At 46.0% G+C, this 24,987-nt stretch overlaps 1 protein-coding gene across 3 annotated transcripts in view; it reads right to left on the reverse strand.

The window, feature by feature from the left end:
- LOC126187839 (protein pellino) overlaps positions 1-24,987 on the reverse strand; it is a 457,964-nt gene that overhangs the window by 83,562 nt on the left and 349,415 nt on the right. For all 3 annotated transcript variants that reach the window (XM_049929143.1, XM_049929142.1, XM_049929144.1), the window contains exon 3: positions 21,955-22,084. In XM_049929143.1, the coding sequence (XP_049785100.1) occupies positions 21,955-22,084 (130 nt within the window). The remainder of the gene's footprint in view (positions 1-21,954; positions 22,085-24,987) is intronic.

Below are 24,987 nucleotides of genomic sequence, written 5' to 3' on the forward strand. Positions count from 1 at the left end.
GATGCGACAGGGACGTAAGAAAGACAGCCGGACTGAACTGGCAACTGGAGGCTCAAGATCGGCAGAAATGGAAAATTCTGCTGCAATCCCAGGTTGCAAGCCAACTCTAAGAGCTCACATCAAGTGAGTGACTTAGATGATGGTAATATGACAGTTATAATAATAACACCAACTTTATTTGAGTTACGTTTTTGCACACGTTTGGAACAGTAGGGCAACCGCCTGTGTCATCTCCTTTCCTGACGGCGGGACAGATTTTAGCGACGCGGTAATCTTGTTAGTATTTTATCAAGTTCCACCAATATTATAAGTGAACATCCTTTTCGAAGGCTCTTTCCAATGCCACAGATAAAATAAAACGTTCCTTAAAAATCGTTATCATAATTCGGCGGCTGTAAACGTTGCGTATGTCAGAACATTCGCTACATTGCTACAATAGATAAGAGAAAACCGCTCCTTGATAAGTTTACTCGTTCTCGGCATATTGTGGGTGACCATCTTAGTTGCCTTCCCATATTATACACTCAAGTGACAAAATCCATGGGATAACAATATGGACATACGCAGATGACGGTAGTGGTGCGTACACAAGGTATAAAAGAGCACTGCGTTGGCAGAGCTTAGTTCGTACTCGGGCGATTCGTGTGAAAAGGTTCCCGACGTGACTATGGTCGCACGACCGAAATTAACAGACTTTGAAAGCGGAATGGTAGTTGGAGCTAGACACGAGACTTTCCGTTTTGGAAATTGTTAGGGAATTCATTATTCCGAAATCCACAGAGACAAAAATATGTTGAGACTACCAAATTTCAGACATTATCTCTCATCACGGAAAACGCAGTAGCTGACGGCCTTTATTTAACGATCGACAGCAGCGGCGTTGGCTTAGAGTTCTCAATGCTAACAGACAATCAACACCCAAAACCGACTGAAATAACCGCAGAAATCTATGTGGAACGTACAACGAACGTATCTCTTAAGACAGTGTGGCGAATTTTGGCATTACTGGGCTACAGCAGCATATGACCAAGGCTACTGCCTTTGCTGACAGCACGTCATCGCCTGCAGCGCCTCTAAGGGGACAGTGAGCATATCGATTGTACCCTGGACGACTGGAAAACCGTGGCTTGGTCAGATAAGCCCCCATTTGGTAAGAGCTGATGGTAGGGTTCGAGTGGGCTCAGACCCCCACGAAGCATGGATCCAAGATGTCAACGACGCATTATACTAACTGGTGATGACTCCATAATGGTATGGGCCGTGTTTACATGGAATGGACTGGGACCGTTTGCAGCCGTTCATGTTCCGAAACAACGATGGAATTTTTGTGGACAACAACGCCCTTGTCACCGGTCCACAGTTACTCGCGACTGGTTTGAAAAGGATTTCTGGACAGTTTGAACTAAAGATCTGGCCACCCAGATCGCCCAACACGAATCTCGGCGAACGTAAATGGGACGTAATCGAGAGGTCAATTCGCGCACAAAACCCTGCAACAGTTTCGCAATTATGGACTGTTATAGACGCAGTATCGCTCAATATTTCTGCAGGGGACTTCTAACGATTTGTTGAGTCCATGGCACATCGAGTTGCTCCAATACGCCGGGCAAATGGTGGTAAGACGCTATATTAAGAAGTATCCCATGGCTTCTGTCACCTCACTGTATAGTTCTACGGAAATAACTTATGTTCGACGATTTGATAGATTGAATTTCGGTTGTCCAAATAGTTACTAGCAACATGAAGAAAGCTGGGGCTAGTTGGAGCTAGTTGTGTTTCACAAGAACGATATTTACTGAATTCGTCTTGGCCATTTGTAAGTAAATAGTTTCTGTGGTCGTGCGCGTCCAAGACTAATGGATAACGGATAACGGGCTCAGCTAACCTATGGCGAGCATACGGCCTTCCAAGATGACAGCAGCCGTCTTCCCGTTTCTGGTTTGACGAGCATTCAGGCACCCTATCCCATTTCGACTGGTCCACTAAATCGCCCGTTCTTAAGCCCTTACAGAAACTTCCTGCACCTATTTGGAACATCCCCACAGTTCGCTAACTCTACAGAATCTGATAATGAGTGGCTTCGGCTAGATATGGAATACCCGGAAAAAATTGCCAATCTGGATAGTATTACGCGTGCATCCTGTCATGTTACAGAAAAATTGCTTGTGACACTAAAATTTCTAGCGATTGCTACGTTTATTTTCTTCAATATTTGGTAAAGTAACATCAAAGAAATATCATTACAGCATTTTCATATGGATACTCATGGACGTTCAAAATCCAAATAGGGCGAAATTCCAAACAGGGTGAGTATCTGATAAATTAAGCATTTCCAGACATATATTTATGTGAATTTTTACTTGCATTGACTTATGGAACCACTCGTAAATTCCTGATCAGTTCTTCGCCACTCAGTATAGTAATATAATCAATAAATACCAGTCATGTAAAATTATAAACACAGTTGTATTGCTTTAAGTTAAACGGCGATTTTCCGAGTTCCAAAACTATTACTTTCAACCATAACTTCATTTTTCCCTCTGTGTTGTAAAACTATTTTGGCAGATTCCTTGAATTGTGAGTATTCTGGTATACTACTTCTATGTAGGTGTTAAACTTTGCTTCTTATCTCATTTCCTGTAAGCCTGTAGTTGTACGTTCCATAACGCTGGGCTTCCCTAGAACATAATAATTAAATGCACAAATTCGTCCAGATTGCACTTCCTGGCAGCTTTCTTCATTACTTTTTCGTCGACACATCGTTGTCATTCACTCTACGTGCGTATCCTTTCATATCAACGTGAAACAGTGATAATTTTTCTTTTTTCTTTTCTTTTTGTTAATTATATATATATATATATATATATATATATATATATATATATATATATATGGCTATTACAAATGATTGAAGCGATTTCATAAATTCACTGTAGCTCCATTCATTGACATATGGTCACGACACACTACAGATACGTAGAAAAACTCATTAAGTTTTGTTCGGCTGAAGCCGCACTTCAGGTTTCTGCCGCCAGAGCGCTCGAGAGCGCAGTGAGACAAATGGCGACAGGAGCCGAGAAAGCGTATCTCGTGCTTGAAATGCACTCACATCAGTCAGTCATCACAGTGCAACGACACTTCAGGACGAAGTTCAACAAAGATCCACCAACTGCTACCTCCATTCGGCGATGGTATGCGCAGTTTAAAGCTTCTGGACGCCTCTGTAAGGGGAAATCAACGGGTCGGCCTGCAATGAGCGAAGAAACGGTTGAACGCGTGCGGGCAAGTTTCACGCGTAGCCCGCGGAAGTCGACGAATAAAGCAAGCAGGGAGCTAAACGTACCACAGCCGACGGTTTGGAAAATCTTACAGAAAAGGCTAAAGCAGAAGCCTTACCGTTTACAATTGCTACAAGCCCTGACACCCGATGACGAAGTCAAACGCTTTGAATTTTAGGCGCGGTTGCAACAGCTCATGGAAGAGGATGCGTTCAGTGCAAAACTTGTTTTCAGTGATGAAGCAACATTTTTTCTTAAAGGTGAAGTGAACAGACACAATGTGCGAATCTGGGCGGTAGAGAATCCTCACGCATTCGTGCAGCAAATTCGCAATTCACCAAAAGTTAACGTGTTTTGTGCAATCTCACGGTTTAAAGTTAACGGCCCCTTTTTCTTCTGCGAAAAAAAGGTTACAGGACACGTGTATCTGGACATGCTGGAAAATTGGCTCATGCCACAACTGGAGACTGACAGCGCCGACTTTATCTTTCAACAGGATGGTGCTCCACCGCACTTCCATCATGATGTTCGGCATTTCTTAAACAGGAGATTGGAAAACCGATGGATCGGTCTGGTGGAGATCATGATCAGCAATTCATGTCATGGCCTCCACGCTCTCCCGACTTAACCCCATGCGATTTCTTTCTGTGGGGTTATGTGAAAGATTCAGTGTTTAAACCTCCTCTACCAAGAAACGTGCCAGAACTGCGAGCTCGCATCAACGATGCTTTCGAACTCATTGATGGGGACATGCTGCGCCGAGTGTGGGAGGAACTTGATTATCGGCTTGATGTCTGCCGAATCACTAAAGGGGCACATATCGAACATTTGTGAATGCCTAAAAAAACTTTGAGGCATTCACATTGTGAAAATATCTCAAATAATAAAGTTATTTTAGAGCTGTGAAATCGCTTCAATCATTTGTAATAACCCTGTATATATGATGTTAAATGTTATAGGCTGCGTAGCACTGTGTTTGTAGATTTCGAAACAGGCCAACTGCTCGAGCTGCTCGTTAGTAGGTAAAATGGGCTATTTCTTCGCTCAGAATTGGCCACGGTCACACATTATAGCAGTTTCGTGGGCAGCTTTATTTAATGTGTGCATGGGTACGGCAAAATACATCTATATCGATACTCTGCACATCACATGTAAGTGTCTGGCAGAGGGTTAATCGAACCATCTTCACAATTCTCTGTTGTTCCCAACTCGCATAGCGCGCGGAAAGAACGAACACCTATATCTTTTCGTACGAGCCCTGATTTACATGATTTTATCACGGTGATCGTTTCTCCCTATGTAGGTCGGCGTCAACAAAATATTTTGAAATTCGGAAGCGGAAGCTGGTGGTCAGAATTTCGTGAGCAGATTCCGTCGCAACTAAAAACGCCCAAATCCTGTATCATTTCTGTCACACTCTCTCCCCTATTTCGCGATAATACAAAACGCGCAGCTCTACTTTGAACTTTTTCGATGTAATCCGTCAATTCTATCTGGTAAGGATTCCACACCGCACAGCAGTATTGTAAAAGAGGACGGACAAGCGTAGTGTACGCAGTCTCCTTAGTAGATTTGTTACAGTTTCTAAGTGTCCTACCAATAGATTCACCCTTCCCCACAGCATTTTCTATGTTTTCCTTCCAATTTAAGTTGTTCATAATTGTAATTCCTAGGTATTTAGTTGAATTCATGGCATTTACATTTGACTGACTTATCGTGTAACCGAAGTTAAACAGATTCCTTTTAGCACTCACGTGGATGACCTCACACTTGGTTATTTAGGGTCAATTGACAATTTTCGTACCATACAGGTATCTTTTCTAAATCGCTTTGGAATTTGTTTTGGTCTTCTGATGACTTTACTAGTCGATAAACGACAGCGTCATCTGCAAACAACCTAAGATGGCTGCTCAGATTGTCTCCTAAATCGTTTATATAGATAAGAAACAGCAAAGAGCTTATAACACTATCTTGGGGAAGCCAGAAATCACTTCTGTTTTACTCGATGACTTTCCGTCAATTACTACGAACTGTGACTTTTGACAGGAAATCACGAATCCAGTCACATAACTGAGACGATATTCTATGAGCACGCAGTTTCACTACAAGCCGCTTGTGTGGAACAGTGTCAAAAGCTTTCCGGAAATCCAGAAATACGGAATCAATTTGAAATCCCTTGTCAATAGCACTCAACACTTCATGCGAGTAAAGAGCTAGTTGCGTTCCACAAGAACGATGTTTTTTAATTCCATGTTGTCTGTGTGTCAATATACCGTTTTCTTCGAGGTAATTCATAATATACTACCAAGATGTGGTAGTGTACAAACTGAAATACGGGAAACAGCTGGGACCCACTCACTCTCGGGTCTCCCAACAATACCGGTACAGTTTTTCTTATCTTACAATTAGAGCTACGACGGGCAGCTCTCGAGAGATAGGAGTTTACGTCTGCACGAGAGGTTTAAAGTCGGACAGCACTACAGTTGGGTGTCACGAACGACGGCGGCCGAGTTTAGATTTGTTCTGCGCATCTACGTCACGCATTGTCTGACAATCAATGAAAGTTCAGCATTGTTCCGAGTGCTCTGATGTGAATGTGGTACCCAACGCGATCATTAAACGAGATATTAGCGAATTATTTAGCAAATATTTATTCCGTTTGTTGTGAGTTGTCATAGTTGATGGTGGTGATAAGCGATAAATTACACACAACAAGTGAGAGGGAGGAACTTGCAAGATACACGCTCTCATCAAAGCGGGACTATAGTATCCGAGATCTCGCTCCACTCTCAGACACTGCCAGCGAGGTGAATCTCGGCTCTACGCGACACGTATTACTTGTAAAACCTCTCAGAGTGAAAAACGCTGGAGTGTACGTCTACTTTACATTCACCAACTACCGAGACGCACTCGACGTAGAGGTACTCTTAGCTGACAAGATTCCAGGTGTTGGGATTGATTTGTAATAAAAGTTGTCGACAACAAGGAGAAAAGACATACACCTGCCTGATACACTATGATCAAAAGTATCAGAACACCCCCCCCCCCCCCAAAACATATGTTTTTCATATTGGGTGCATTTTGCTGCCACCTACTGCCAGGTACTCCGCATCAGCGACTTCAGTAGTCATTAGACATCGTGAGAGAGGAGAATGGGGCGCTCCGCGAAACTCGTGGACTTCGAAATTGGTCAAGTGATTGCGTGTCACTTGTGTTACACGTCTGTACGCGAAGTTTCCACTCTCCTGAACATCCCTAGCTCCACTGTTTCCCATGTGATGGTGAAGTGGAAACGTGAAGGAACACGCACTCCACAAAAGTCTACACGCCGACCTCGACTGTTGACTTACAGAGACCGACGACAGTTGAAGAGGGTCGTAATGTGTAGTAGGCAGACATCTATCTAGCTCATCACACAGGAATTCCAAACTGCATCAGGATCCACTGCAAGTACTATGACAATTAGGCGGGAAGTGAAAACTTGGATTTCTTGGTCGAGCAGCTGCTCATAAGCCACACATCACGCCGGTAAATGCCAAACGACGCCACGCTTCGTGTAAGGAGCGTAAACATTGGACGACTGAACAGTTGAAAAACGTTGTGTGGAGTCACGTATCACGGTGTACAATGTGGCGATCCGATGGCAGGGTGTGGATGTGGCGAATGTCCGGTGAACGTCATCTTACAGCGTGTGTGGTGCCAACAGCAAAATTCGGAGGCGGTGGTGTTATGGTATGGTCGTGTTTTCATGGAGGGAGCCTGCACTCCTTTTTGTTTTGCGTGGTACTGTCACAGCACAGGCCTACATTCATGTTTTAAGGACCTTATTGATCCCCACTGTTGAAGAGCAATTCGGGGAGGGCGATTACGTGTTTCAACACGATCAAGCACCTGTTCTGCCTGTGGCGGAGTGGTTACACGACATTAATATCCCTGTAATGTACTGGCTTGCACAGAGCCCTGACCTGAATCCTACAGAACACCTTTGGGATGTTTTGGAACGCCGACTTCGTGACAGGTCTCACCGACCGACATCTATACCTCTCCTCAGTGCAGCACTCCGTCAAAAATGGGCTACCATTCCCCAAGAAACCTTCCAGCACTCGATTGAACGTATGCCTGCGAGGGTGGAAGACTAAGGGTGGGCCAACACCATACTGAATTATAGCATTACCGATGGAGTGCGCCATGAACTTTTAAGTCACTTTCAGCCAGGTGTTGTTGCATGGAATGAAGAAATGTGAAACTACTTCAAATGTGGGAATCATCAAAAGACCGCAAACAGGGTATCAGTATATTTTTAATCACGTTCACTGCGAATTACTTCTCAGCCGGTCAACCAGTTATTCTTTTAGCTATTGCAATGACTACCTGCATCTACATAGAGCCCCAATGCCTACCTGACAATGTGTATAGTAAGACCGGCGTATTTACAACTTAGAGCACATATTCGTCGTCATGTCTTGTAATGTGTCTATCCGTTCCGTCCGCTACTTGTGAGACAATAAATGCACTGAATCAAAAGTTTTCCTAAAGTTGTTACTCCGCAAGTGAACAGTTAGTTCTAGAATTTGAATCAGAGTCTGTATAGCTCAGAAGGGCTTCAAAGCATTCACTCACCTTTATTTTCTATCAACAACTTCGTAACTAAATTACTAATAGAAATCCTCCACATGCAAGATTGTTTCTTTTTTTTTTTAACTTCCATACAGCAAATTCATCTGAAACAATAATTATGTGCCATGTTAATTTTGTTACTAAATTAATACTGACATTGTCTGTTGCAAGCGATCCAACGGCCAGATACACAAAAAGGGCCACATGTCGAAGTGTTTGTAGCGGCTACCATTCTCAAATTCCTTGACATTTCTGACACTTTCTAAACAGTTGAGGGTACTACTGTGCGGAGAAAATTACTTTATAAAGAATATTTTAATCATTTTGTCGCTATGTGTTGCTAAAAGAAATATACAGCCATGATACGAGCTGTGTGTTGCTACTATGTTCAATGACGATCGATCTCCTGTTCACTCGGCTACCAGGTGATCAAACAAGAGAAGGTGAATAAAAAAGGAAGAACGTTAGTTACGGTGGATTTAATTAGAAGCATAAGGCGAGAAACGGTGTCAATTAACGGTCTGCCACGCTCTCGGAAAATTACCATAAAGATAAATATCTATTTAAAGACCACATAGTGCTCTTCTGCCAGAACAACATATACCCCAATGAAGCGATTCCTCATTTGTTATTTCTTTTGTTTTAATATTCGTGGCCAATTGGCAGACAAATGCTGAGTACAAAAACCAAAAACTTTCGTTGTTCGAAAGGAACGACGATTTCAGAGATGTATGTATGTGTGTGTGTGTGTGTGTGTGTGTGTGTGTCGACCCAAGTCCACACAAAGGCTGCCACGCGACATATGGTGACGGCGGACAAAAACGAAATAGATAAAGCAACTTCAAGGTACACGAGAAAAATGCAATTAAATTTAGCAATTGTACTAACTAGAATTAGCACGTTGTCACACCTCCGTCCGACCGATTCTTCACCCACATGATAGTTGCGTTATAATTCACAAAGCCACGTAACAGTTCACGACGGGGGATATTTAGTACCAATTTTAGAGATTTTTCCCTGTCCTGTTACATTCGCATATCGAGTGTGGCGTAAATGACTTTACATACTTCTGCATGCATCTAATCCCCCTTACCGTACTCTCATGATTACACGAGATATACGACGGTTGCATCGGAGATTTTTCATCATCTTCATCGATAACAGATTCTCTGAAATTACGTAACATGATTCCGTAATAATAACGTAGCCTTACTCCTACGACCTCATGCAAGTTTCCCCAAGCATCTTTACTGGACTTCCGTATGGGCTATACATCACTTCTGAATTTATTCGGTGTCTGCTGTGATGCTTACGTGATGAGTAATTCGAACTCTCTCATCAGCATTTTTCACAACGGATTTCACGTCGCAGTTCTGTTTCATACGGCTTCTTGCTATTACTGATAGAAACTGAAAAGAGGTACCGCGCATAGGGGTTCGCCAGTAATCTTTTCATCGGATACTACCGTTTTTTCCCCTTCGTTATATGCACAATTTTCCATTCATCGCGTTTACAGAGAACTGCCATTCATAAAGCCAAATCTTTCTCCATTTCCTTACGATGTCTACAGACTTTTCTGTTAACAACTTTGTCAGCGGGCAAGCTGGTAGCGCAGATGGCGTGTGAGAACCAATCACACCTGATATTATGGCGAGCTTACCATAGCTCATGTACTGTGCCTTAGAAATCATTTTAGTGGGTCCCAGACCACCTGACTGGCTGTAGTACAGGGGGGGGCGTGAAGTAAGCGATATAACATTTTTTTCTGAAAGCAGGTAGTTTTATCCAAGATTTCAATACATCATATCATTCTCCACGCTTTTGGCTACAAAACCCCAGTTTTCAACATGGTGTCCATTCGATGAAGCGACATTACGCCACCTTACTGAGAGGACTTGTATGCACGCATGGTTCCACTCTACCGGTCGACGTAGGACGCAACGTCTTGCTGCATCAGTAACCTCCCTATAATCTACGTCCTGCTTCCCGCGGAGAGCATCCTTCACTGGACAAAAGAGATGCAGTCGAAGGTGCGAGATTCGGACTGTAGGGTGGATAACGAAGTTTTGTGCGCTTCTCTCAGCAGCGCAGACTTGTGTGAGGCCTTGCGTTGTCAAGCAGGAGGAGAAGTTCGTTTGCATTTTTATGCCGACGAACACGCTGAGTTCGTTGCAGGAGTCACAGCTGTGTGCGGCGTCGGGCACGCGAGAGGGGTGATAGGTTTCCGCAACCTTATTGCAATGACAGACGCCTCGCCAACGATTCACCGTGCTTTTGTTCACTGCCAGGCCTCCGCAGACGTGCTGCAAGCGCCTATGAATATTTGCGATGCTCTGGTTTTCCCCCCAAAGAAACTTAATGACAGCTCTCTGTTTGGAACGCGCCTCTGTTACAGACTCCATTCTGAAGGCTACGTATAGCGCCGCCAGTTATGGGAACTTCATGGAACTATAGGGGCTGAAACAGGAATATGCCACGATGTACCACAACAAATTCTGCATTTTTTTGAATCGAAATTGGTCAACAATTGTTGCCTTACTTATTTAACATGCCTCGTATTACGAATTCGGCATTAACTTGCACAAACACGATTATGGTGTCAGACGGGGGCTGCCGCACTTCGTGAACATGCTGTTATCAGTCCTCCAAGTACCATCAGCGAAAAGCTATGACGTGGACACGGTTTCCAAAACCACTGGGCCACGTGCAGTGCCCCTACGTCTCTGAACAATGTATAATGACTACGCTTTGCACACCTCTGCTATCTGCCCTGGAGGCGAAACTGAATCATACTTCGATTGGAACAATTGTGTGGTTGACGCTTCTGCGAGCGGACTTTGAGTGGTTAGCCGTCTGACAATCTTTAGTTCTCTCTCGAGCGCCAAGCGCTATCGTCTTTTGCAGGTTCCTGCAGAGCCTTGTTACGCGTGATCGATTGCGCGCCGGCAGAACTTCCCTGGCCACTGTAATTTGTCGTTAGATAAATTTATTTTACTCCATCTGTAACTACTGCGATGCGGCTACGTTCCACCTTACATATATATACAGGGTGATTTTTTCCACCGTGTACAAACTCTAGGGATTGATCGGCGAGAGAATACGAAAGGAACAACGTCTAATAAAATTACATCCGTAAATGCAGAGTTTCCAAGCTAGAGACCATTTATCCAATTATACTTTGTTACAGAGGCTGAGCTAACACGCGCTGTACCATGCAGCCACGTTACAGTATGCATGGTTTCCTCCTAGAGGGTGGTACTGTTCCTCATACGTCGTGGCCTAGCGCTCTCTCCTGCCATAGTAATTGGTAATGTGTCCGAGTCACTCCTCTTGTTAACTCACCTTTGGAATTGATACAACGTTGTACACAATGATTCCGTATTCGAATCGAGATCTTGCCGACATGTTCTTTACTTCAGAAAGGCAAATGGCAACAGGCGGCAAGGTTTTATCTGGAGACCTAGCCCCGCCAACAACAACCACAGCATTCAATGTTTGCAACACTGTTTCGCCGTTTGTCTGAGACAAGAGGTACTCGAAATGTTCGGTCACCAGACTTGGAGGAAAATGTGATTATCACTGTGGAAGGCGACCGCCTTGTCAGTACCAGGCAATTGGCCCGGCAGTACAGGGTGAGACAGACGACCATGAGGAACATTCCCCATGACAATTGTTGCTACTTACAGTGTGTGCAGACTCTCCACATCGGGAGCAGTTTTGGCACTGGTTTCTTCACCAGGCAACCGCGATTCCGGGATTTGTGTCGTCCATCCCAGTCACAGATGAGGTCAGCTTTACGCCGAGTGGTATCTTCACCTTTCATAACAGTCATCTGTGGGAAAGTATGCAGAAAACCCGTGGAATGGTGACTGCGAATCATCTGCATCGGTGCAGCCGGAATGTGTGGACCGGGATAATTGGCGATCGTATTTTGGGAGCAGTCTTCCTTCCACGTTGCCTAACAGGCCGCAACTATCTGCGTTTCTTGCGGGTGACGTGTTCTCTCCCGTTGGAAGAAGTGCCATTGATGATTCCAAGGGATATATGGCTGCTACATGATTGTGCTCCAGCTCGCTTCGCCGTTAACGTCCGGACGCATGTCAAACGTGTCTTCCCCGGTCGATGGATCGGACGAGGGGGTCCAGTTGCGTGGCCTGCCCGTTCACCGGATCTCAACCCGTGCGGTTTCTGGTTATGGGGCCATCTTAAAAATATCGTGTATGCAGAGCCCATTCCAGATGCGGGGACACTGGAGCAGCGTATTCGTACTGCTTGACACTGTTCGGATGCAGCCTACCCGATGTGAACGTGTGAGACAGAACATACTACGGCGCGTACACGCGTGCGTTGAGGCACATGAAAACTATTTTCAACACATACAATAACTGTGGCTGCAGGGTGCAGCGTGTATTAAACCTCAGTCTCTGCAGCAACGTATGATTGAATGAATGGTCTCTAGCATGCAATTTCCGGACGTAAGTTCATTAGACCTTTTCTGTTCCGCATTCTCTCATCGAGCAATCCCTACAGTTTGTACACGGTGGAAACAATGACCCTGTACACACACACACACACACACACACACACACACACACACACACACACACACACACAAGCGCTTCTACCGACGGCGCTTAGTCGGCGAGAGATGGAACTTTAAGCGATGCGATCACAGCCCACTTCAACTACACGCCTTCTACGCTATGCGCTGATGCACGATACTTTTGAGCAGTCCAGAAGTGTCCACCTCACCGCATTGTCTAAGTATGATACTACGGGGTCAGATCCGGCGATTCTGCTCCGCGGTCAGTGGGTAACAGCGGCCACCAGTGCCTATTCCGCGCGCCGTAATTCCTTATCATGCTACACATTCCCTCTTAAACATCATGACCCGTGCACAAGAGATACCAGTTAATTCTGTGAAATGTGAAGACTCTTTTCCAAATGTTATTCTGGACCACCCCGAAGGTAGAGGGCATCTGTCCGAATCTTGTTATCGGTAAAACAGGTAGTAATACAACTGCACCCTTTTATCCAAGCTCGTCATCCGAAACCTCTGGTATTACGTACACAGTTGGCCACTAAAACTGCAACACAAAGAAGCTCAGCAAACAACGAAATTTTACCTATTGTGCGTATACATTATATTAGGAAGAAAACACCAATAATTTTTCGGAGTGCCTTCGCCGAATCGTGAGTTATTTTAGCATCAGCTGTATTAGGTATAGCTGTACTATCCATCGGTTATGTGTGAAAATTGTGTTGGACCGGGACTGGAAACCGGATTTCCCATACCGAGCGAGGTGGCACAGTGGTTAGCACACTGGACTCGCATTCGGGAGGACGATGGTTCAAACCCGTCTCCGGCCATCCTGATCTAGGTTTTTCGTGATTTCCCTAAATCGTTTCAGGCAAATGCCGCGATGGTTCCTTTGAAAGGGCACGGCCGGTTTCATTCCCCATCGTTCCCTAATCCGAGCTTGTGCTCCGTCTCTAATGACCTCGTTGTCGACGGGACGTTAAACACTAATGTCCTCCTCCTCCGGATTTCCCACTTCTCGCGAGCGGTCGCTTATCGCTTGCGCGAGAAGTCGCCTTACCACTTGGGCAATCCGAGCACTCTCTCCGGACCGACCCAAACATTCACGTGCCAGCTGTCTGTATCCTTTTATCACCTTCTAGTATGTTCATCCCTTTGTGCTCTCAACTTTGTGTTCCCATATGTGGAAGAATGAAATTATGCGGAAACGAAACTATTTTTATTATCGTCGTATGAACCGGCTAAGCTTTGTAATAGATATTTTACTCGACGATGCTATAGCCGTCGAAATTTTTTTCGAAGTAAGTTGGCTGAGTTGCGAATTCTTTTAGAATCAGCTGTATTGGTTATAGCTATACTAGGTATCGGTGAAATGTGAAAATCTGAGCTGTTGCCAAAAGAATTCGCAATTCAGCCAATATATTTCGAAGAATATTTCGATGGGTTCCGGTCTGTCAAAATATGAAGTACATGAATAAGTTTGTGAGGTTTTTGAGAGTACACAGGATGAAAAGTTTAGTACTCAGATCTGCCACTTCGAGTAGTAACAATGGTTCTAAGCCGGCTGGAAATCCGAGTCGAACTCAGATTGGATAAAAGATACGAAAACGTCATTCCATGCTCCTTCAACCCCATGCCGGAATTCATCAATTTCAGAGGCGGTTGCCAGGTAACCCGTGACCACTTTTCAGCAGGTACGAGATCGGGCTAGGATAACACTAACGCCCTCTATTTGGTGGTAGACCACGACATAATGGACAACATATTGTCCTCTTTATCTGGTTCCAAGGTAGCTTCATAGAGATCTAAGGCAGGGCGCAGCTACAGCCTTAGCAATTCACAAATGTAGCAGCTGTCTACATCACCACCAGGTGGTCATGCTGTCTATGCAATGGCATCCTATACTATCGTACCAGGTGCTGGACCCAAATCACGATGACGAATGCAGTCTGGCAACTTTCCTTCGCCTCTGAGCCTCCACACATTGATACGTCCCATGTTATGGCGTATGCAGAATTGGGACTTGTCTGAAAAGACTTCGAGAGTCCTCTCTTGTATCTAATGCTGTCGGGCACATCAGTCGGCGAGCCCATCTGGTGCCGCATCAGGGAAAACCTCACCAATGGTCGCCATGCTGACAGTGCGTGGTACTATAGATGTCGCCGCACTGTCCGTACGTATATTTGCTGTGCTGCAATCAAGCACAACATGTCACTCACAGTATGTAACATGGCTGAAAGGGTAGACGAATCATTTGGATGTTCTCCTGGGCACTAGTCGCAGGAGTCCGTTAAGATCCTGCATAGCGTTGATTATGGCGCACATGAACCTATCGATTCTATATTCGCATGACAGTCGTGGGAATCCAATCGACGCATCAGAATCGTGGAACGATAAACCGCAGTCTCGACCGGCCATGATCCTGCCGCATCTTCTTACACTATTTGTAAGTTTAACACAGTCCTCTCGCCAACAACCATTGTGTAAACCCAGTTTCTGAATGAGGACCCGCTGTTTAATCTTTCCTTATATATAGAATGTATTATAGATATTAGTGGTGTCTGTTCTGTCGGACGGACACCACTCGCAATAAAGCAGTTGGGAGATATACAATAATAAACGGGGTGAGAGGAATGGAAAGGGAACGAGATGGGAAAGAGATAAGAAGGAAACAATGACTTCCAGCCACACAGGGCCCTGCGGCAATGGAACAGCTCGAGTTTAAAACTTGTGCCAGACCAGGACTCCAACCCAGATGCTCCGCTTCTCTGGAACGGTTACCTCAGCGGCTTCGGCCACCTGGACACATTTTCTGTCAGATCCAAATTCCCAACTTACCGCTCGATCACCTCAACGATCCCCGCCCATTAACCCAACTCGCAGATTTCTGATTACCGTACGAGTATGGGCGTTTGTTGTGCGTTTTAGTCAAACAAATGTCCTATAGAACAGACACCACTCATATCCATAATTTTATGGGCGCCACGGCTGTTTGATACAAAAGTTTCAGTGTGGATGCACAATCAACGTCCGAACTCTTACGGGAATCATAAATCTGCGAGTAGGGTGTTAATGCGCGGGGATCGTTGCGGTGCAACGAGCAGGAGATCAGGAATATGGTTCCGATGGAAAGCGTGTCCAGATGGCCGAGATGGTTAATTTTTTTTTCTTTCTGGAGGGGCAATTGTCTTGGGGCGAAAAAAAAAAACCAACAGAGGTCATAAGCGCACATATCATAACCTTAGAACATTAATAAGTAAATAGTTAAAAGCGATTATACGTTGAGGCCAATCGACGGAAGTAAAGAGCTAAAAACAAGGACCTCCCATTGGATAAACGTCCACAAAATACGCCGCAGTGACAGTGAAGGTTTGAGAATCAAAGATTAAATGTTTTTCGCCGTACTGCTAGGTTGGGTAAAAAGTAAATCGCGATTGACAGCCCGCGAGTTGTTCGCTAAAACGGTCGACAACAGACGGCAAACATGTACTGCAACATAAGCGGTTAAAAAAAGGACATTGGGTCAGGAAATGGCGAACTGTCGAAGGTTGATGACAATGAGCGCAAAGTGGTACGGGATCGTCACGTAACAAATGGCGAAAGCTAAAATGAGTGTCCAATGCGCGATTTAGCTAAAAATGATCTCCTTGCGGCTGGCCGAAGTGGCCGTGCGGTTAAAGGCGCTGCAGTCTGGAACCGCAAGACCGCTACGGTCGCAGGTTCGAATCCTGCCTCGGGCATGGATGTTTGTGATGTCCTTAGGTTAGTTAGGTTTAACTAGTTCTAAATTCTAGGGGACTTATGACCTCAGCAGTTGAGTCCCATAGTGCTCAGAGCCATTTGAACCATTTTTTTGATCTCCTTGCCACGAGAGAGCGAAGAGTAGACTGGCTAAGCAATTGCGAGAGGTTTAATCCCCCGGAGCTCGTTCCCGTGGGGGGGGGGGGGGGGGGGGGAAGACCAGTGGTGATGCCAAAGTCACATCATCTTCCGACAGACGGCAACAAGGAGATCATCTGAAAGAATCAAAAAGCTAGTAGGCCGAGGTAGGACTGCAGCCTTGGCAACAGAGTCAACAGCCTCATTCCCTATCAGACCGACGTGACCACGAATCCACATGAATACCACAGTGGCTCCCTCAACAGCGAGCGAGAGGGGGCTTTCCTGGGCCCGTTGCACTAAGGGAAGGACCGTGTACGGCACACACTGGATCTGAAGGGCACTATGTTACTCTGAGCATATGACACAAAAGGCCTGTGTCGCCGGATGTACTGGGTGACCTGATAAAGGGCAATGACCCTTACTGTAAAAATCGAGCAGTGTTCTGGAAGCTGGTACTGAAAATGGTCGGTGCCAATGGCAAAGGCACACCCGATACTACGGCCAGTCTTAAGGCCATTAGCGTCCACGAAGGCTCTATCGAGAAGTTGCGTGCGAAAGCCGAGAATATGGAATATGGAGTAGCGTCCTTCGTAGGCAAATGAAGTCCAAGATGAAGACGGGCTGCCGCACAAAGCCAAGGTGGTGAAGGACAGGTAGCGTGAAGTTAAGTTGCCGGAGCAATAGTCGAAAGCCAATTCCGGGAGGTAACTGAGAAGAAAACCGTGCCCCATTCAGGAGGTCAAGGGAGTCATCGAAAAAGGAGGCACAGGCTAGGTGCATGGTATGGAAGACAAAAGGCACGCGTTTCACCTGAGGAAGACATCACGCCGGTTTGACAGTGGTAGTTCGGCAGCTTCTCTTGCTTAGAGACTCAACCAGGCTAGGGTAAAACGCGCCAGTGGCCATACATATTCCACGATGGTGGATTGTGTGAAGACAGGAGAAGATGGACGAACATGCAGATGAATAAACGAAACACGCCAAGTATAGTTTCGAATGGACAGGTGATTGGTACAGACCTATAGAGGGTGATCCGATACGCTCCCCAGGAAGTACTGCTTAGGACACGTAGGACACTGAGTACACTGAGGGACTGGGTACAGCGTGCGACCAAGTAAGACACATGGGAGGACCAAGAAAGTTTCCTATCAAGTATGAGCCTCAAGAACTTCGTAATTTCCACGAACGAAAGAGCAACAAGCCGAAGAGAACAACAGATCACGAAGTCGACAACGAAAAGGGAGCCAGAGATGCCTCGCAGGAGACAGTCCATAATAGGGTTAACGGCTATAGCAAGAGGACGACACTTAGGACGATGCCTTGAGACATCTCATTCTCCTGGATAAAGGTGTTTGACAAGGCTAAACCCACATTTACCTTGAAAATTCTGTCTCTTAAGAATTCCTGAAGGAAACGGGGCAAGCAATCTTTGAAGTTTCTCGTGTAGAGAGTACGGAGGATACCATTCCTCCAGCAAATGTCATAGGCTTTTTCCAAATCAAAAAATACGGCCACAGTTGGTATTTCCGCAAAAAACCGTTCATTACAGGGGTTGAAAAAATGACGAGATTGTTAACTGCAGATCGGCGTGCACGAAACTCTCCCTGTGCAGTTGTTAGTAGACTGCGAGACTCAAGCCATCATACCAGCCTGCCGTGAATCATACGTTACATCACCTTGTAAACGCAACTGCTGAGAGAAATGGGGCGTTAGCTAGAAGGAAGGTGTTCATCTTTAGCGGGCTTAGGTATGGATATGACAGTGACTTCACGGCAGCATCTGCGAAACGTGCTGTCTTTCCAAACGCGATTGTACATACAAAGGAGAAAGTGCCTGCCCGCAAGGTGCTGCAACATCTGAATGTGAACATCATCTGGCCACAGAGCGAAAGGTCAGGATGAGGTGAGAGTATGGTCAAGCTCTTCCACAGTAAAGACGGCATTGAAGCCTTCACAATTCGGAAAGAAGGGGGATATTACCCGAGTCGTCTCCACTCGCTTCCGAGGGAGGAAGATCGGGTGATAGTGGGCGGAGCACGAAATCTCCGCAAAATAGTGTCCACAATGATGTCTGCTACGGTCACCCCAGAAATCGGGGAATGAACCTCAGTCCCAAAGAGTCAATAGAGGTTGCTCCACACAATGGAAGGTGGAATGAAATTGTTAAAAGAAACAGTAAAGAGAATCCATCTAGCTTTTTCGCTATCCCGAAAAATGCGACGACACTGCGCACGCAACTGTTTTAACAAATACAGTTCGCCATTGTAAGCTGATTGTTAAAAATGTGGAGGTCTCCAAACGCGAATCACATTATTGCACGCCTCAGTCCACAAGGGGACTGGGACATGATGCAGTAAAGTATTAGTGCAAGATATGAATCATACTGTGGCGATAAGGGTAAAATTCGTAAGTTACTCTACCTGGTCATCACAACTGGCGAAATTCTGTTCGTCAAACGCCACGAGGGAGGAGTAAAGCCTTCAGTCTGCCTTAGAAAGCTGCCAATTTGGTTTACACGCAGGTGGGGTAGGAGTCAGCAAATTGATAGCACACAGGAAATCGTCACTCGAGTACATGACAGAGGGAACAGACCACTCTAGATGAGGGGAAAGCTGGACAGTGCAGAACCAGAGATCCAAATGGGAATACAAGTAGGTGCGTGTGCAATCTGAAAGAAATATGGATGCTTCAGTGTTAAGACAGATGAAGTTGTATTGATTGTGAAGGTCAGTCAAGAGAGAATCTCTCAGACAGGTTCTCTAAGAGCACCAAATAGGGACGGTGGGTGTTAATCCGCCGAGCAGCAAATATGGGGGAGGTAGTAGACCAATAAACTGGAGTAAGTTCGTCCAAGCGACAGTGAATGACGGAGGGATGTAGACATTACAAAGAAAAAAGATGAAACTTGGAAGGAAAATGCAGACTGCAACAGCTTGCAGCCGGTTGTTTAACGAGATAGTTTGGTTATGGATTTCATCCTGAATGAGAAGCTTGACTCCCCCATGAGGTGCCCTTGTGGGAAAAGTCAAACCGGACTGGAAGGAAACGCGAGAGGTCAATTTCGTTTCCTGGAGGCCGAATAAACTGGAAGCTGTTAGTCCAAGAGCAGCCGTAAATCCTCCTAGTTACATCTAATGGCGCAAATGTTCCATTGGAGCAGAGTCGTAATGGCGAATGGGAAGGAGGGAACAAACGAAGGGCAGTAACCTCGGTGGCTGTCGAGTGCCAGCCTTCAATGACGCACTGATACAGGTCGCAGAGGCAGGAGGATCCTGTTCCTATGAAATGAACAGAGGCGTCGGCATTTTCCCCCGCTCAGCCTGCAGACTCCAGCGCAGAAAAATGTTAGGCAGTGCGCACCGGTGAAATGGAGGTCAGCCGGGTGAGGGTATCATGCAGCGACACCGTTAAAGAAGATCCCTGAGTCACGAGAAGACTGGCTGCCTTTGTTCGATTTCTTAGAGCCTTTATGGTTGGCAGACGAAGACTCGGACTTTTGTTGGCTGAAAGGATATAAGAAGGTCTTCCTGGGAGTGTTCCTTATGTCCTTACTGGTGTGCAGATTGTGTAGCAGGTGATTTCGCCGCCTGGGGCAAAGATCTGGTGGCGCGTTGTGTAGCTGCAGGAGGACGGGACGGGGATCCTAACGTGACACTGGGCTATTTCACAAATGCGCTACTGAATTGGAGGTCTGAAGTCTGTGTGACCACGTCCTTCGTGGAACGAGGCACAGCAACAGTGGTACTGTAAGTGCTGGAGAGTAAAATGCAGGGTTTTCGACTAGCCAACAACTTGCGCGCTACATGGTAGTGTACTTTTTCCTTCCTTGATTTCGTGGATGGCCCGCTCGCCAAGATACGTACATGGGACAGTCACGGGTGCGGCGGCATGACCGCTGTTACATTGATATAGTGGGGGGGGGGGGGGGGAGGGGAGGAGGAGGAGGAGGAGGACAATCGTCCTTATGAGCATCTATAACCATAAGTAACATTTGGCCGCATTTTGACAGGAGACGCGAATGTGGTTACAACATTGGCATCGGTTATCAACACATCGGGTTTGGCATGTACAATCGGAGTCTGATGACTTCAGTCTCCCTTAAACTTCGATGGAAGCACTGCTCTATCAAATGTGAGAAAAAGAGTGCGTGTAGGCACTAAGCTAGCATTATTTCCCTCTCGGTTAATCCATCAGGCATCTGAGTGTAAATAAAACCACATGAAGAATTCAGCGTACGTTAAGCCTCGATACGAACAGGGCAGCGGTGTAGGAGTGGAGCTGTAAGCAGTTGTTGGGCCTGACAATCTTATCTCGTCTCCAGAAACCAAGTTCCATTACATAAGTGAGAGCCGGATTTCACTGGACCGGCGCTTGCAGCAATACTTTTATGAATAATAAATTCTTAGTAGATGTAGTCTGAGATGATGATGATAATGAATGGCTCATTGGAAGAAAATCCTCCACGACTGCCAGCATCTCCGATGGCGCTCTCTTTCCGACTAGTGGCTTCGTCACCTGCCTTACGTGACTGTTCACACCTCAGGTCATACGTTCAGAACAACAGACAGAGGGACCATTTAGCAACTGGGAAGTTAACACCTCAAGCAATCACCCCTCCCTGGGTCAGGCCTGTACCCGGGAGGGTACGTAAGAAACTTATCTGTTGACCTGGGGCTGTGAATCACATGTTGCCCAGTCATCTGTTACGCGTCAAACGCGTGGACCGGTCTTTACCAGCGCACGGGAACGAAGAAGAAAAAAAGAGAGACCTCAAACGCCGAAGCGGAGGAAGGAGAGGAAATGGAGAACGAAGAAAGAAGGAAAAATCAGACGAGGGGCTGTTCCAATGCCGACCTAACGAAACTTCAAAATGCATTCCAGAAAATACGTAAGACACGTTCCCCAATGGAGGGGAGAAAAATGGCAGGATGATAGACATGCAGCACGGAGAAGGAAGAGGCGTTGCAAATGGTATCTCATGGTAGCCAAGCACGAATTCATCAAAGAGTGGTGAGCCCTCCAGAGGGCAGACAGGGTTAAGACAATGTTCTAGATAAGCTGAGCATCGGGTTTTAAGTCCTGGTCTGACAAATTTTCAACTCCAGCTGTTGCATTGTCCCAATGCCCTGTGCGGCTGGTGTTTCCTTCCTATCTTCTTCCCCCATTCCGTTTTCTTTTCACTACTTTCGGCCAAATTATTCATATGTATAGAACGTAGATGGCTTTATTGCTAACTGCATTGTGCGGTTGCGCTGAAATGCTGTCATTTGCATATCCATGCCTGTAGCAAAATTCATACCCACATGACGTTTGTTGTATGCCGTCTTCGTGATGCTGCAATTTTAATTTTGACATTTCATCGCCTTTTTTGTCTCCTAGCCAATGAAGTGTGAAAACATCGATATAGAACTAAACACTTGTTTACAGTGCACGGTGTGAAATAAATGATTAACTTTTTTCTCTAGAAAACACACACACACACACACACACACACACACACACACACAGAGAGAGAGAGAAACGGGGCTAGAGTGGGGAGTGAGTGTTATGTAGAGTAAATCCGATGCACAAATGTTGTCAGGAGTATGTAATGCACCTCTAAAGCGGCTCGGACAACTGAGTGGAAGCGTGCACATACCTTTGATGAATGAGGCGTCGTGACGACGTAATGTTTGGAGCGCTTGACGCCGCTCGGGGTGGGTCTCTTGTACAACACGAACTTACTGCGTCGGCGCCCGCGGTCGCCAGGCGGAAGGAAACCGTTGTACCTAAAAACGAAGAGACGATATCAATCACAATATATTGCAGCTAGGATCTATGGATTTATGTTACCGTTATTGTAATAAAATAATACGGAATAAATCTGAATTCGGCTACGGTACTGTAAACAGAAGGTTCACGCGATGTTTTGTTCTGGGTTCTGAAGTAGTTTTACCTATGCGTTATAAATCAAGTACGTTTGGAACCAAACGCAGTACTGCAGATAACTTCGGGGCAGCGAATTTGATTTCATGGAGCACTGGATCGAGAAACGTTGCTGATTATACTATACATCAACTAGAATAGACCTTGCTGTAGTAAACTATCAGGGTACTTTTATCAGCTTTATCTTTCTTTTATTTTGATTCATCTACAAAACAATCCAATAGCAGTTCGAAAGTAAAAACGGTTTCAGACAATACCCATTTGCTTTCCAATCACTGTTTAGGTAAAGAGTAGGGACTAGTAAAAAAGGTAACATTATTTAGCAATTATCAACTGCTATTCTGAAGTAAACTGTCGTAGTTCAGTGTTTCTTACTGTAAAATATATGCCCAAGATCTGTAGCGGAAGGTTCTAACCTCTTTCTACACTCCTGGAAATGGAAAAAAGAACACATTGACACCGGTGTGTCAGACTCACCATACTTGCTCCGGACACTGCGAGAGGGCTGTACAAGCAATGATCACACGCACGGCACAGCGGACACACCAGGAACAGCTGTGTTGGCCGTCGAATGGCGCTAGCTGCGCAGCATTTGTGCACCGCCGCCGTCAGTGTCAGCCAGTTTGCCGTGGCATACGGAGCTCCATCGCAGTCTTTAACACTGGTAGCATGCCGCGACAGCGTGGACGCGAACCGTATGTGCAGTTGACGGACTTTGAGCGAGGGCGTATAGTGGGCATGCGGGAGGCCGGGTGGACGTACCGCCGCATTGCTCAACACGTGGGACGTGAGGTCTCCACAGTACATCGATGTTATCGCCAGTGGTCGGCGGAAGGTGCACGTGCCCGTCGACCTGGGACCGGACCGCAGCGACGCACGGATGCACGCCAAGACCGTAGGATCCTACGCAGTGCCGTAGGGGACCGCACCGCCACTTCCCAGCAAATTAGGGACACTGTTGCTCCTGGGGTATCGGCGAGGACCATTCGCAACCGTCTCCATGAAGCTGGGCTACGGTCCCGCACACCGTTAGGCCGTCTTCCGCTCACGCCCCAACATCGTGCAGCCCGCCTCCAGTGGTGTCACGACAGGCGTGAATGGAGGGACGAATGGAGACGTGTCGTCTTCAGCGATGAGAGTCGCTTCTGCCTTGGTGCCAATGATGGTCGTATGCGTGTTTGGCGCCGTGCAGGTGAGCGCCTCAATCAGGACTGCATACGACCGAGGCACACAGGGCCAACACCCGGCATCATGGTGTGGGGAGCGATCTCCTACACTGGCCGTACACCACTGGTGATCGTCGAGGGGACACTGAATAGTGCACTGTACATCCAAACCGTCATCGAACCCATCGTTCTACCATTCCTAGACCGGCAAGGGAACTTGCTGTTCCAACAGGACAATGCACGTCCGCATGTATCCCGTGCCACCCAACGTGCTCTAGAAGGTGTAAGTCAACTACCCTGGCCAGCAAGATGTCCGGATCTGTCCCCCATTGAGCATGTTTGGGACTGGATGAAGCGTCGTCTCACGCGGTCTGCACGTCCAGCACGAACGCTGGTCCAACTGAGGCGCCAGGTGGAAATGGCATGGCAAGCCGTTCCACAGGACTACATCCAGCATCTCTACGATCGTCTCCATGGGAGAATAGCAGCCTGCATTGCTGCGAAAGGTGGATATACACTGTACTAGTGCCGACATTGTGCATGCTCTGCTGCCTGTGTCTATGTGCCTGTGGTTCTGTCAGTGTGATCATGTGATGTATCTGACCCCAGGAATGTGTCAATAAAGTTTCCCCTTCCTGGGACAATGAATTCACGGTGTTCTTATTTCAATTTCCAGGAGTGTATTTCCTGACCCCAACATCTCATTCATGTGGCCAGCTGCCGAGTCAGTTTTTTTTTCTCCCTTCCAGAAGGCCAAAAGGACATCAATAATTCAATACGAATACATGCATGAATTAGTTATTACCATGATTGTTATGTTGTTAACAATTTTTTTCGTACATACCTAATGTTTTATATGAGTCCGCGTAACCACAAGTTTCGTTCTGAATCGAAGCTGTACGCCAATATTAGCGTATTTAGACGTATGCATCACTCGTGGAAGGAAAAAAAGTTGGAGATTACTGTTTGGAGAGTCTGACTTCGTCGTCATTTCTAAGGAGATGATACGTAATAACGTTTTTCGATCGCCACGTGTAAGATGAGGCGTGAAACTGATGTAAGAGCGGTAAAATTAAGTACTATCTTTCGTGCGTACCAAAGGTCATCCACCTGATATTCAACTGTAATGCTTTCTGATGAGACCAAGACTACCGACACGGAGAACGGTCGCGGCGAACAACTTTGTGAAATCACCCGATTAGAAGCTCGATTAACATTTAACATCTCTGCAATCGTCAGGAGAAGAAGATAAAAAGATGATACTAAAGCGCTCCATAGATCGGGTTCGGCATGCACGCAGAACTTTAATTCCACACCATTTTCATCTTGTATATAAATAAACTCTTAGTGTTCTCAAAGTATGTAGCAAGGTTATTTGCTAGTGCAACGTAGATGATCAGTTTTCTGTCTGATAAGCTTGACTTCTCTAGTCATAGTACCATCATCAGCAACTTGTCCATCAGTGTCCGTTTAAGGACTCCTCCCTTCCTCTCCCCTTCTCTCACATAACTGAATAAATAATAGGAAACAACGAACCCGCAAGGCACAAGTTCATCGGGCAGTCAGCTCTTCAAAAAGTA

Source organism: Schistocerca cancellata, chromosome 5 (genome assembly GCF_023864275.1).
Source record: "Schistocerca cancellata isolate TAMUIC-IGC-003103 chromosome 5, iqSchCanc2.1, whole genome shotgun sequence".
In the NCBI taxonomy this organism is placed as follows: Eukaryota; Metazoa; Arthropoda; class Insecta; order Orthoptera; family Acrididae; genus Schistocerca; species Schistocerca cancellata.